General features: G+C 42.8%; 1 protein-coding gene across 2 annotated transcripts; it reads left to right on the forward strand.

The window, feature by feature from the left end:
- Positions 1-159: 159 nt before the first annotated feature.
- LOC139390706 (frizzled-6-like) lies at positions 160-14,306 on the forward strand. Of its 2 annotated transcripts, none has more exons than XM_071138022.1 (8): positions 160-481; positions 1,785-2,187; positions 5,512-5,708; positions 5,997-6,405; positions 8,297-8,899; positions 11,341-11,489; positions 11,662-12,093; positions 12,212-14,306. In XM_071138022.1, exons 2-8 carry the CDS (start codon positions 2,002-2,004, stop codon positions 12,366-12,368), a joined length of 2,133 nt encoding a protein of 710 aa, XP_070994123.1. In that variant the 5' UTR covers positions 160-481; positions 1,785-2,001; the 3' UTR covers positions 12,369-14,306. The 2 variants fall into 2 exon arrangements, with proteins under 2 accessions (XP_070994123.1, XP_070994131.1); XM_071138030.1 differs by having other exon boundaries at positions 183-481; positions 1,876-2,187.
- Positions 14,307-14,782: the final 476 nt, after the last annotated feature.

Raw genomic sequence — 14,782 nt, forward strand, 5'->3', positions numbered from 1 at the left:
CTGGTGAATCCAATCAGTCACATAATACAACCATGATCTGCATTTCCTTGTCATTTCATCTGCAGCCTTTTTATGTGAATGTTGTATCTTTAATGTTCAACTTGAATTCTCCCCTTACAGTGAAAAATATAATAATTTAAGAAAAATCATAATTTAATTGTACAAAATTGATACAGTGTTATGATGCATGTATTATCTGAGCTCGAGGACTATCCATCTTGGAATAGTACCACTATAAAATGCATCATGTTTGTGGCTACACTGTCTACGCTTGATAATAGCACCTGCATATAACAACGGCCAGTATTTCCCCGGATTGTTACTGTAATGGGTGTTGTATCGAACACCGAGACAGACAGGATGTGGAGCTGAAAGAAAGAAGGCGGAGAATAGTTCAAAGTCGCTGGAAACATTGTCGCAAAATCCGAAAGGATTGCAATGGAACGATTACCTTTATTTAGAATAAACTAATAACGAAAGGGTAAGTGTAATTGTGACTTTTCTGTCCTTGTCTAAATAAATGTTACATTCGAAACTTATCGAGGCCCTTTCCAAGGCACTGAAACAGGGATATTTACTAGTCGCACTTCCCGAAGTTGGCTGCCAGACACGGGGAACAAATGGAGATTCCGAATGCCAATTTGGGAAAAACATGAAGAAAGGAACTGTATATTCCCATTCTATTCCATGTAACTGCAGTATTCCATGTAACTGCAGTGTAATTTTCTCAAACCTTTGATAATAGGGTTTATTCTGAAGTAGTTGTTTTTTACTTTAAAAATGAAAAATCGATGTTTTTTTCAATAATTTGACTGGAGTGTACGTGATTTGTAACCAAGTCAAAACATTTTACTATTCAGTAGCCTTTTCTCAGTGCTATTTTTGTTAGTAGCCTAATTTGCGAATCGAATATGTTTTTTGTTGGCTAAACGATTCCAAACTACTGAACATGATAGAAACAGTCACGTGGTTCGCTATATGCCAATCGATACAGTAGCAAAACATTAGATTGTTTGGTAAAATCATAATAATAATCATTAAATTAGTTTTGATTGATTTGTTTATTGTTAAAGCAATTCTCTCCACAACTCAAACATGTAAACATAAACAAAACAACCATACAAAAGTGCATAGGACTATTGCAGCAGATCAAAAAGTGAAATAAGTGATTTATGTTCTGTAGTACAGCAAATTATAAACTTATTGAATGCAAACTGCATGCATTCCAGACGGTGCTTTCTGTGAATGATTACCTGTGTGAGATTAGATGTCGTGGCATGCTCCAATCAGACATTGTTACATACCAGACTTCACAAGACACTTAAAGCTTTAAGCCTGTATCAACAAGCTGATGCTGTTATTGAATTAGTCTGCGATTCAGTGTGCAATTCCACCACATAATCTATTCTCGACTGCAGAAGAGACTGGACAGATGTATTTCTCACTAGCAATAATCCACTCAGATCAATATGAATTATCTGTGTGTACCCTTTATTTAACTAGGCAAATCAGTTAAGGACAAATTATTCAATACAATGACTTGTTTTCCTCTCCCGACTGAGACCACTCCCAAACAGTCCTAGCAAATGTCTTTGCTAAGAAGCTACTCATTTTTTGGGGGACCACTTTAATTGAAAACATCACATTAAGGTACTTAATTGTAACCAGAAATGATTTGAAATTGAGAAAAAAATGCTGCATTGGACCTTTAATGCTTTGGAACCAAACTCCATACTAGCCCTTCAAAACACACCAGATAAATTATTCTCTGTTCTTTTTCAAAGCTTGGGATTTCCAAACATGCCACCGTGCTGATGCCGTGGTGGCTGATGGGAATGTTTTACCTGTCATCACTCCTTTTGTCTCCATGGATAGGACCCCAGCAAGCCTAGAGGAATGTAGATGAAGAGTGATTCGGCCTCCAACATAAAGTTATCCCTCCACTGAACCAAATAGAGCTGTTTATACACAATTCATTTTGCCTAGCAACCGGCTGCCACCATGATGATATCCAGGCTGGTCTGGGTGTGCCTGGCACTGATAGGGGCGAGGAGCTGCCACGCCCACAGTCTATTCACCTGTGAACCCATCAAGGTGCATCGCTGCCTGGGGATGCTCTACAACATGACTTTCTTCCCCAACATGATGGAGCACTATGACCAGGACATAGCAGCCAGCAGGATGGAGGTGAGTGTTTTTCACTGTGATAAAACCCTTAGATTTCAGAAACGTCCAGAGTAGTGATACTGGGCGGGCGGGCAGGTGAGGGCAGCGATCGGTTGAAGAACATGCATTTAGTTTTACTTGCATTTAAGAGCAGTTGGAGGCCACGGAAGGAGAGTTGTATGGCATTGAAGCTCGTCTGGAGGTTAGTTAACACAGTGTCCAAAGAAGGGCCAGAAGTATACAGAATGGCGTCATCTGCGTAGAGGTGGATCAGAGAATCACCAGCCGCAAGAGCGACATCATTGATGTATACAGAGAAGAGAGTCGGCCCGAGAATTGAACCCGGTGGCACCCCCACAGAGACTGCCAGAGGTCCCGACAACAGGCCCTCCGATTTTGACACCCTGAACTCTATCTGAGAAGTAGTTGGTGAACCAGGCGAGGCAATCATTTGAGAAACCAAGGGTGCTGAGTCTGCCGATAAGAATGCGGTGATTGACAGAGTCGAAAGCCTTGGCCAGGTCGATGGATGCGGCTGCACAGTATTGTCTTTTGTCAATTTTGATATTGTTTAGGACCTTGAGCGTGGCTGAGGTGCACCCATGACCAGCTCTGAAACCAGATTGCATAGAGAAGGTAAGGTGGGATTCGAAATGGTCGGTGATCTGTTTAACTTGGCTTTTGAAGATCTTAGAAAGGCAGGGTAGGATAGATATAGGTCTGTAGCAGTTTGGGTCTAGAGTGTCTCCCCCTTTGAAGAGGGGGATGACCGCGGCAGCTTTCCAATCTTTAGGGATCTCAGACGATACGAGAGGTTGAACAGGCTAGTAATAGGGGTGGCAACCATTGTGGTGGATAATTTTAGAAAGAGAGGGTCCAGATTGTTTAGCCCAGCTGATTTGTAGGGGTCCAGATTTCTGGATTTGTGTGAAGGAGAAATGGGGAGGCTTGGGCAAGTTGCTGTGGGGGGTGCAGAGCTGTTGACCGGTGTAGGGGTAGCCAGGTGGAAAGCAAGGCCAGTCGTATCTATAGTAATAGATGCATGCAGTACCTACTGCTGACAGACAATCTGACCAAATGGCCTGTTGGAAAGTGTGCCATAATGGGATCTAGGTATTGTTATGAAGTTGACTCTCCTGTTGCTCTTCTGTTCAGTGTTATTCGATAGGATTTTCCGGGTTGAGGACTAGCCCTTTCCTTTAGGGGCATTGTTCCTGTTACGAATGTCAATGTGCCAATATTCCTCTAGTATTTGGCAGCTTAGTGGTAACACTTTCAGCACCTGTAAGGAAATAGACCTAAATAGAGTGAAAAACTAGTATATATTTTTAGTATACATTACAAACTCAGCTAATGCATTTTGAAGTTAGGATGCCATATTGCGTAGCCAGCCCTTTCCTGCAGTCAAATGACCAAATCGCCATCTAGTGGCCTCATGGGTGAAATGTTATTCATATTTTCATAATTTAATAATTCATAAACTTTTTTTTTTTTTTTACTGACAGAAATCCTGTGTTTCTATGTCAAACGGTTTTGTTATTTTTCAGTCTTCTGTGATATATATAAAGTGTAATATTGGGATGCAATATTTTTATTTAATACATTTCAACTCTATTTCTGACATGGTACAGGTGTTTTATTTTTCTAAAGCCCATAACCATGTGTGTGAGGTGTATATTTGTTTAAGACTACCAAGAAACACTCTGTGTGACCCTGATTTAGCCCACTGCAGTAGTAAAAGGTTAATTGAGTCATTGCTATCCATAGTCAAGGGACCTTGTGTGGAAATCCACAGTAGAGGGATCAAACTTTTTGAATGAGGATATACAGAGTCCCCAATTCCAATACACTCTAAACAGAAAAATACAAGAAACTGCAGATTGTAGTCTAAAAAGAGCTCTTTGAGATGGAGTTTGGAACCTAAAGAAGTGAAACAAGGACTCATACAGTCGGAGAGCCAGTTCCCCAGCCCCCGTCTAGATCTGGGCTGCAGCCAGCCTGGAGCTGGGGAAACCGTCAGGGAGAGAACGTTGAATAGGGTGGTTGTTAGATTGGTCCTGTGTTGATGGTTGGATTGATGGGGAAATGTTGCTTATACAGTGTAAACATCGGCTGGATTCACTGCCTCCAACATTCATAGTTCTTTCTGCATAACTGCATTTGTAAACTGAACAGGACTGTTTGATAACATGGCGTATCTGATCCAAACCAAGTGGCCCTTAGATTAAGATGGCAACATGATACAGTCTGTAACCTTTGAAGGATACAGTTCTAATTGTTTTGGGAATGATTTGTGGCAGTCGTTTCAGATGGTATCTTAAGATTTTGTGATATGGTCGTTACTTCGACAAGATCTGTTTATTTGGATAAACTCTGTTAAGCGTGACTCAACAATGACAAAAATAACCATTCATGCTTTGGAAAGATATGTATTCATACTTTGGTAGAAATAACTGTGAACTGTTTAACGGTTGCTAGAGCAGAGCAGCAGCTTTAGTGTGATGGAATGGATACTGAGCAGAAGCCCAACAGTTCTGCCCATTCCAGTCAACATCCCTCTTGACTCCTGGTTTCCAAATAGTCCCAGAGTCATTTCCTGATGCCCACCCCCACCCCCCTCTACTCAAATCTGTTGAAACTGAGACAGCCTGTGAAAGGAATCCTTTGTGTGGCACCATAATACAGTGCATTACAGCCTCTTATGTACTGTAGCCTTTTTAGCTTTTCCAACCAAGTCACGTGTACAGGAAAATAAAACTATTCTATTTCTGGATCTGCCCATGGCAAGGGAACTGCATGGACTGTATTGTGGCCGTGAGTGACGGTATTAACCTCATGTTGACTGACTTTTTAATTACAAACTGGTGTGATGTCTAGATGAATCTAGTTGAAATCAATATTGGTTGTTTGTATTAAAAACATACCTGACCAGTTGTTCAGCTCCACCCTTACAGGTGGAGGAACATGGTACTAGTATTTGCTAGGGTAGCAAAATTCCGGTAACTTTCCCAGGTTTTCCCAAAATCCTGTTTGGAAGATTCCTGGAATTAGGACAGAAATCCAGAAACTACAAACAGGACTTCTGGAAAACCTTTGAATTGAGGGAAAGATACTGGAATTTTGCAGTCCTAGTATTTCTTGAACCATAAAAATCTGAATGGATATATGTCTATCTTTTGCTCTCTCTCTCTCTCCCTCTTTCTCCCTCTCTCTCTCTCCCTTTCTCCCTCTTTCTCTCTCTCCCTCTTTCTCCCTCTCTCTCTCCCTTTCTCCCTCTTTCTCTCTCTCCCTTTCTCTCTTTCTCTTTCACTCCCCCTGTCCCCTTCCCTCCCTCTGTCTCCATAGCCCTTCATGCCGCTGGTCAACCTGCGCTGCTCTCTGGACGTACATCACTTCCTGTGTCAGGCCTTTATCCCAGCATGCACTGAGGACACCAAAGTGATCCGGCCATGTCGCGACCTGTGTGAGAAAGTGAGGTCAGACTGCAGGAAGGACATCAGCACCTTCGGCATCACCTGGCCTCCGGAGCTGCAGTGCGACAGGTAAATGTGACTGACTGAGTTGAACTCAATTCTCCAGGTCTCAGGCCAGGTTACTCATCAACGTGGGCGAGGTTCACTGAACCACAACATCAGTTACGTGTTGTACTGTGCCAAGTTGTATAGATGAAAAGGCACATGCCTGACATTTTTCAGGTGACCAAATAGTAAGTGTTTATAAACTGCTTGCTAACAGCCAGTTGACCATTATTACATTTATCAGCACTAAGTTTTGAAATGGTATCCATTTAGTTATGGTTTTGACTCTTTACCCTACTTTTTCTCCTCTAGGTTGGAAGATTGCCTCTACTCTCCAGATGGCTCAGTCCTGCCACCAACCAGAGTGACCACACCCAAGACCTCTCTGTCTGCCAAGAGGGACATGGGCTTCTGGTGCCCCCTTCAGCTGAAGACCCGACCCGGCCAGGGATCCACGTTCCTGGGTGCCGGGGACTGCGCTCCCCCTTGCTCCAACATGTACTTCAAGCCCCATGAAATCGAGTTCGCCAAGACCTTCATCGGGGTGTGCTCCATCGTCTGCCTCTGCGCCACGCTCTTCACCTTTCTCACCTTCCTCATCGACGTCAAACGCTTCCGCTACCCCGAACGGCCAATCATCTTCTACGCCGTGTGCTACAGCTTCGTGTCGCTCATCTACTTCATCGGCTTCCTGCTGGGGAACAATGCATCCTGCAACAAGGTCTGTTTATGTCTGTGTCTGAAATGGCAACCAATCCCCTGTATTGTGCACTCCTTTAGACCAGCCCCCAGCGCCCTATGGACCCTGGTCTAGAGTATTGTACTACAGTGCATTCGGAAAGTATTCAGACCACTTTTTCTACATTTCGTTACATTAGTCTTATTCAAAAATGATTTTAATTGATTTTTTCCTCATCAATCTACACACAATACCCCATAATGATGAAGCAAAAATTTTGAATTTTTTGGGGGGCAAATGTATTAGAAATACAAATATCACATTTACATAAGTATTCCGACCCTTTACTAGGTACTTTGTTGAAGCACCTTTGGGAGTGATTACAGCCCCGAGTCTTCTTGGGTATGACGCTACCAGCTTGGCACATCTGTATTTGTGGAGTTTCTTCCATTGTTCTCCGCAGATCCTCTCAAGCTCTGTCAAGTTGGATGAGGTGTGTCGTTGCACTGCTATTTTCAGATCTCTCCAGAAATGTTCGACCGGGTTCAAGTCCGGACTCTGGCTAGGCCACTCACGGACATTCAGAGACTTGTCCCAAAGCCACTCCTGCATTGTCTTGGCTGTGTGCTTAGGGTCATTGTCCTGTGGGAAGGTGAACCTTTGCCCCAGTCTGAGGTCTTGAGCGCTCTGGAGCAGGTTTTCATCAAGGATCACTCTGTACTTTGTTCTGTTCATCTTTCCCTCGATCTTCACTAGTCTCCCAGTCCCTGTCACTGAAAAACATCTCCACAGAATGATCCTGCCACCACCATGCTTCACCGTAGGGATGGTGCCAGGTTTCCTCCAGATATGACGCTTGGTATTCAGGTCAAAGAGGTCAATCTTGGTTTCATCAGACCAGAGAATCTTGTTAGTCATGGTATGAGAGTCCTTTAGGTGCCTCCTGGCAAATTCCAAGCGGGCTGTCATGTGCCTTTTACTGAGGAGTGGCGTCTGTCTGGCCACTCTACCATAAAGTCCTGATTGGTGGAGTGCTGCAGAGATGGTTGTCCTTTTGTAAGGTTCTCCCATCTCCACAGAGGAACGCTGGAGCTCTGTCAGAGTGACCATCAGTTTCTTGGTCAACTCTCTGACCAAGGCCCTTCTACCCCGATTGCTCAGTTTGGCCGTGGTCAGCCCAAGGAAGAGTCTTGGTGGTTCCAAACTTCTTCAATTTAAGAATGATGGAGGCCACTGTGTTATTGGGGACCTTCAATGCTGCAGAAATGTTTTGGTACCCGTCCACAGATCTGTGTCTCCACACAATCCTGTCTCGGGAGCTCTACGGACAATTCCTTTGACCTCATGGCTTGGTTTTCGCTCTGACATGCACTGTCAACTGTGGGATCTTATATAGACAGTTCTATGCCTTTCCAAATTATGTCCAATCAATTTAATTTACCACAGGTGGACTCCAATCAAGTTGTAAAAACATTCCAAGGAGGATCAATGTAAAAAAGTCTCAAAGCAAAAAAAAGTCTCAAAGCAAAGGGTCTGAATACTTATGTAAATAACGTATTTCTGTTTTACATTTTTAATAAATGTGCAAAAATGTCAACCTTTTTTCGCTTTGTCATTATGGGGTATTGTGTGTAGATTGAGTAAAAAAATGAATTTAGTCAATTTTAGAATAAGGCTGTAACATAACAAAATGTAGAAAAGGTGAAGGGGTATGAGTACTTTCCAAATGCACTGTATGTAAGGAATAGGGTGGCATCGGGATACAGCCCATGCCTTGTGATGTATGTCTTATGACGATATCTGAAGTCATGTAGCTATATATTGTGATGTTTTATATGTATGCCAGGTATACTTATTTTCCTAGCAAACTTCTCTATGGGACATAAAATTAGTCATTCATCCGTTAATCTATTTATTCATTCATTCATCCCAGGCGGTGCACCCGGCTGCCATGGACACGGTGGTGCTGGGCTCCCAGAGTAAAGGCTGTACGTTACTCTTCATGCTACTCTACTTCTTCTCCCTGGCCGGCATCGTCTGGTGGGTCATCCTCACCATCACCTGGTTTCTGGCCGCCGGGCCCAAGTGGAGCTGCGAGGCCATCGAGAAGAAGGCGGTGTGGTTCCACTCTGTCGCTTGGGGGATCCCCGGAGCACTAACCGTCATGCTACTGGCTCTCAACAAGGTGGAGGGAGATAATATCAGCGGGGTGTGCTTCGTGGGGCTCTATGATCTGGACGCGCTGCGGTACTTTGTGCTGGCGCCACTGTGTATCGGGGTTGTGGTTGGGCTGTCTCTGCTCCTGGCTGGGATCGTGTCGCTCAACAACGTGCGTCAGGTGATCCAGCACGATGAGAGGAACCAGGAGAAGCTGAAAAAGTTTATGATCCGTATTGGGGTGTTCAGTGGTCTGTACCTGGTGCCCCTGGTCACTCTGCAGGGGTGTTATATCTATGAACAGAGCCAGCGCTCCACCTGGGAAAACACCTGGATCAATGACCGTTGCCAGGAGTACAGCATTCCCTGCTCACACAAGGTAACACAAGCTCAGCACTAGAACATTTTCATAATAATTTGATATCTCTATGAATATATGCTGCTGCAAAATGAATCTAACATTAATAGATGTTAAAAAACCATTGCTCTTCTTAGGCCTTCTTTCAGCCACAGTAAAATGTATGATTATATTTGGCAGATGTTTAAATGGAAATGGTATCATTAAGCAATAAGGCACGAGGGGGTGTGGTACTCTACAACATCCGTAGAGTATGTCCCTATCTCACACAGGAAGCGGCGCAGGTCCTAACCCAGGCACTTGTCCTCTCCCGTCTGGACTACTGCAACTCCCTGTTGGCTGGGTTTCCCATTTGTGCCATCAACCCCCTGCAACTTATTCAGAACGCTGCAGCCCACCTGGTTTTACAACTTTCCCAAGTTCTCCCATGTCACCCCACTCCTCAGCACACTCCACTGGCTTCCAGTCGAAGCTCGCTTTCACTACAAGACCATGGTGCTTGCCTACGGAGCACTGCCTCTCCCTACCTATGCTCAAGCCCTACACCCTAACCTGAGCACTCTGTTCTGCCACCTCTGGTCTCTTGGCCATCCCACCCCTATTGAAGGGCAGCTCCTGCTCAGCCCAGTCCAAGCTCTTCTTCTTTTTTATAATAATAAAATATTCCTGAAACAACAAAATTGCACTTGACCCCCCCACCCTCTTTCTAGCTTTGCTGATAGCTACTTTATTGAGAAAAGGTGTACTTACTGTGTGATATGTGGTTGTCCCACCTAGCTATCTTAAGAGGAATAATTAAGAGGAATCTCTCTGTATAAGAGCATCTCCTAAATTACTCAAATGTAAATTCTCTCAACCAGCTTCACCTGGAATGCTTTTCCAACAGTCTTGAAGGAGTTCCCACATAGCTGCTTTTCCTTAACTCTGTGGTCCGACTCATCCTAAACCATCTCAATTTGGTTGAGGTCGGGAGATTGTGGAGGCCAGGTCATCTGATGCAGCACTCCACCACTCTCCTTCTTGGTAAAATAGCCCTTACACAGCCTGGAGGTGTTGGGTCATTGTCCTGTTGAAAAACAAATTATAGTCCCACTAAGCCAAAACCAGATGGCGCATAATTGCAGAATGCTGTGGGAGCCATGCTGGTTAAGTGTGCCTTAAATTCTAAATAAATCACAGACAGTGTCACCAGCAAAGCACCCCCACACCATAACACCACCTCCTCCATGCTTTACAGTGGGAAATACACATGCAGAGATCATCCGTTCACCCACACCGTGTCTCACAAAGACACGGCGGTTGGAACTAAAAATCTCTAATTTGGACTCCAGACCAAAGGACATATTTCCACCGGTCTAATGTCCATTGCTTGTGTTTCTTGGTGTCCTTTAGTAGTGGTTTATTTGCAGCAATTCGACCATGAAGGCCTAATTCACAGGTCTCATCTGAACAGTTGATGTTGAAATGTCTGTTACTTGAACTCTGTGAAGCATTTATTTGGGCTGCAATTTCTGAGGCTGGAACTAATGAACTTATCCTCTACAGCAGAGGTAACTCTGGGTCTTCCATTCCTGTGGCGGTCCTCATGAGAGCCAGTTTCATCATAGCGCTTGATGGTTTTTGCGACTCATACTTGAAGAAACTTTTAAAATTCTTGACATTTTCCGTATTGACTGACCTGCATGTCTTAAAGGAATGATGGACTGTCGTTTCTCTTTGTTTATTTGAGCTTTTCTCGCCATAATAGGACTGTCTTCTGTATACCACCACTACCTCGTCACAACACAACTGATTGGCTCAAACACATTAAGAAGGAAAGACATTACACAAATTCACTTTAAACAAGGCACACCTGTTAATTGAAATGTATTCCAGGTAACTACCTCATGAAGCTGGTTGAGAAAATGCCAAGAGTGTGCAAAGCTGTCATCCAGGCAAAGGGTGGCTATTTGAAGAATCTCAAATATGAAATATATTTAGATTTTTATTTTGGTTACTACATGATTCAAATCAAATCAAATGTATTTTTATAGCCCTTCGTACATCAGCTGATATCTCAAAGTGCTGTACAGAAACCCAGCCTAAAACCCCAAACAGCAAGCAATGCAGGTGTAGAAGAATTATTATTATTATGTTATTTCATAGTTCTGATGTCTTCACTATTATTCTACAATGTAGAAAATAGTCCAAATAAAGACAAACCCTTGAATGTGTAGGTGTTCTAAAACCCTTTGACCGGTAGTGTATATGTCTATTATTACACGGCTAATGGCTTGGCCATATACCACAAACCCCCGAGGTGTCTTATTACTATTATAAACTGGTTACCAACGTAATTAGAACAGTAAAAAGTATTTTTATGTCATACACGTGATGTACCACAGCTTTCAGCCAATCAGCATTCAGGGCTCAAACCACCCGGTTTATAATACAGTTTATAACACTGTAATGTTGTGTTTCAGACTACAGAGTCTGGTCGTCCAGACCTGTCCCTATTCCTAATTAAATACCTGATGACCCTGGTGGTTGGGATCTCAGCTGTGTTCTGGGTCAGCAGCAAGAAGACCTGCTCAGAATGGGCCTTCTTCTTCAACAGGACCAGGAAGAAAGAGTAAGGACACTTCACTAATTCCTGTCTCTCAATGGCACCCTAAGGCAAAAGTAGTGCATTATATAAGGAATAGGGTGCCATTTGAGAAGCAACTTGGGTTTTACAGTATGCAACATTTACAGATTGCAGATGATATCATTCTACTGTGTTCTAATTCTATTTCTCTATCCAGCCCCATTAGTGAGAGCCGCAGAGTTCTCCAGGAGTCCTGTGAGTTCTTCCTCAAACACAACAGCCGTGTCCAGCACAAGAAGAACCACTACAACCCCGGCTCCCACAAACTCAAGGTCATCTCCAAGTCCATGGGCACCAGCACTGGTGCCTCAACCACAGGCAACCACGGCACCTCAGCAGTGGGCAACCATGAGGCCATCCGGGGACAGGCTTCTTTCTCAGAGGCCAGGGGCTCATCTGAGGCCTCCGCCAGGGAGCAGCTGGAGAGGGGCAGCTCCACCCGTGGCTCCAGGCTGAGGGAGAGGGAGAAGCAGCCCAGTGGACAGGCCCTGTCTGGGGGGAGAGAGGGGGCAGAGAGACGTAGTAAGAAGGGCAGCTCCAGCAAGGTTAGCAGCCGCTCAGAGAGCTTCCACAGAGTCCCAGAGGGAAGGTAAAGACAGATACTTTCACCGTTTTGCCCAAGTACTTTCTGACCTACACATACGTACTTCAAAAGGTTTTGTCCGCTCCACTGTTTACAGGTTGTTTTTTACAAACTTGTCTTGTAGGATGACTCCCCGGAGTGAACTATCAGAGACGAGACAGATGCCCAGTGGACAGCACCTGGCTTTAAGCCACTCCCACAGTGGCAGTGTGAAAGGCTCCGTCCCTCACCTGGTTCGCCAGTTACCAGAGGAGAAAAAGGACAAGGACAGCAGCTGTTGAGCCCAACCAGCAGGCTCCTATGATACTTAACACCAACAAAGATGGGTGACTCTGGTCCTCAGGGGCTAGACTGAGTGTCTGCTGGTTTTTGTTCTGTTCTTCCTTTCAAATGAGCAACTGATTTAACCTGTCATACCATACCAGATGTGTACACCCGGAACAATCAGTGATATTAGTGGATCGATTAAGTACTTGAGGGAGTATAGAGAGTTGAGAAAATCCAAAGGACAGGAGTTTTCCTTCACACCACAGAGACGGGAAGGAAGAGACTAGGTGGGCCGCCAAGGTCCTAGAGAGTTCCCTTCAGTGACCGACCCAACAGGTGTAGCTACTGTACATCAGTCAGCTTGACTGGATCACTGGACACATCAAGGTGAATGAGGTTAGAGAATCATGCAGCTCTTCAGACCAACAGTTGCATTTCCCTGCTGTAAAACAGTCACTTCGGTTGACATATTGTTTATTTACTTATGAAAGCTGTACTTTTCTGAGGGTAGATTGATATGTAAAGTGTGTCGAATATACACTGGCAATATTTATGTAAACTATTTTATTTTCTATCACTGGACTAGTCTTTACACTGAGTTTAAGCGCTTGAAAATCTGAAAATCGTGAATGTTTCACCAAACAATCAGAACTTCAACAATATCTAGCTGTGGTGGTTAACTCTTTTTATTTTATTTTTGTATTCAAATGGTTAATGTCATGTATATGTAGACAATTCCATCATGAAACAATGAGAAGCAAGCATAGCAGTTCTGTAGTTAAAGTAATTGCAGTAGACAGGAGGTTCTCACTACCAATACAATCAGTATGCTACTCTACTTTTCATTCCTTTTCCATTAGTGTTTTTCAGTATATCTATAAATAGTTACATAAGCATTTTTCAATTTGCTGACTCTCGTCATTAACTTCATTTCCAGTAAATCTGAGTGGAGCATGTGTTTTTTTTTATACTACAGTTTCTAGAAGAGTGTGCCTTGTGAACTAAATCATGGTTTTCAGATAACCTACTTTTTGTCTGTCTACCTACAGATGCTTTACATGTGTGACAGTCATTCCATGTGCGTATTCATCTCCAGTGAAATATGTGGACAAAGTAACCAGGCTTATTTCTGGCTCTTGACCTTATGTAAGTTGTTGTGGTTGGACATCTCACTACACTAGAGGAGTTAACACTTAGAGATGAACCCAGTGCAAATACTGAGTGATACTGTACAATTTGTACAGAGATCGAATGTCTTTTTTTTTGAGTTTATATTTCTGTTACGCAATTATCTTTAAACCAAATATAGTAGTATGTATACCTAACATAACTGATGATCCAATATGAACACACCAGTAGAAAAATCAGAGACGAAATCCAATCCAAAGCATGTACCTAGTTGAGTTGATATTTTTTGACAAATGTGTGGGTTTTGTTCAGTATTTCAATTGTCATGATTCTTACCGGTAATCCATGAATTGTGTTTGACAGTACACATTTTCCTTGCAAGCATTTTCCCGAAAGGCCTGTTGGGAATAAGTCTTGTACACTGTATTAATAAAAACCATGTATCCATCCATACATACTCACAATAATTTGATAAGTATTTGAATCCCTCCCATGCTGAATTGTTTTATTGTCTTTAATCTGACCCTGTCCTTGATCTTCATCCATATCTATTGTATATTATTATGTGGCTATCAGAAGACAAAGGTTCCAGCTAAAGGGAATGTGTTATCATGCTTCCACTCCTTCACACATGAATAATATAACCACTACTCATCCTTGATTGATTGATTGACTTGTTTAGGCTATACATTTTTTGTATATATATTTTAAATTCCCTATACATTTTTGTGAACTTTTGTAGTCTTATGTTGTATGTACTATTTGATATATATTTTGTATCAATTATATTTCCTTTTAATAAAAGATTATTGAATCAAATAAAATGTAATTTGTCTCATGAATGAATGGATGCCTAGTTTTGTATTGCCCATACAGATAGTGAACCATGTTGTCATGTTTGTGTTAAATTCCGCGTTCAAAACAACTGGGAACTCGGAAATCCGACTGGGAAAAATCTTTTCGAACGTTCATCCAACTCGGAATTCCAAGTCGGAAACTCTGTCTTTCTAGAGCTCAGACTTTCCGACCTGAAAATAACTGACATGATTTGACCTCGTTCTTTTCTGGGTTCCAGTTATCTTGAAAGCACCAATATACATAACCTATAATTGTTTGTAGTCATCAACATTAATCATCAGCTAGTCTACAGGAAAAATACTTAAGGAAGATTTCAATTAAATAAAGCCTCCTTTTCAAAAAAACATTGGAGGAGAAGATCAGGGGGGCCTCTGACTTTCTCATCCAATGGGTTTTGAGTGTTTTATTTTACCTGGTAAATTGACTGAGAACACATTCTCAT

Source organism: Oncorhynchus clarkii, chromosome 3 (genome assembly GCF_045791955.1).
Source record: "Oncorhynchus clarkii lewisi isolate Uvic-CL-2024 chromosome 3, UVic_Ocla_1.0, whole genome shotgun sequence".
Lineage (NCBI taxonomy): Eukaryota > Metazoa > Chordata > Actinopteri > Salmoniformes > Salmonidae > Oncorhynchus > Oncorhynchus clarkii.

Coding starts and splice junctions, on each gene's coding strand:
- LOC139390706 (XM_071138022.1), top strand. CDS start 2,002: ATGATGATATCCAGGCTGGTCTGGGTGTGCCTGGCACTGATAGGGGCG. Junction 5,709..5,996: donor CCGGAGCTGCAGTGCGACAG/GTAAATGTGACT, acceptor TTTCTCCTCTAG/GTTGGAAGATTGCCTCTACT. Junction 8,900..11,340: donor GCATTCCCTGCTCACACAAG/GTAACACAAGCT, acceptor GTTGTGTTTCAG/ACTACAGAGTCTGGTCGTCC.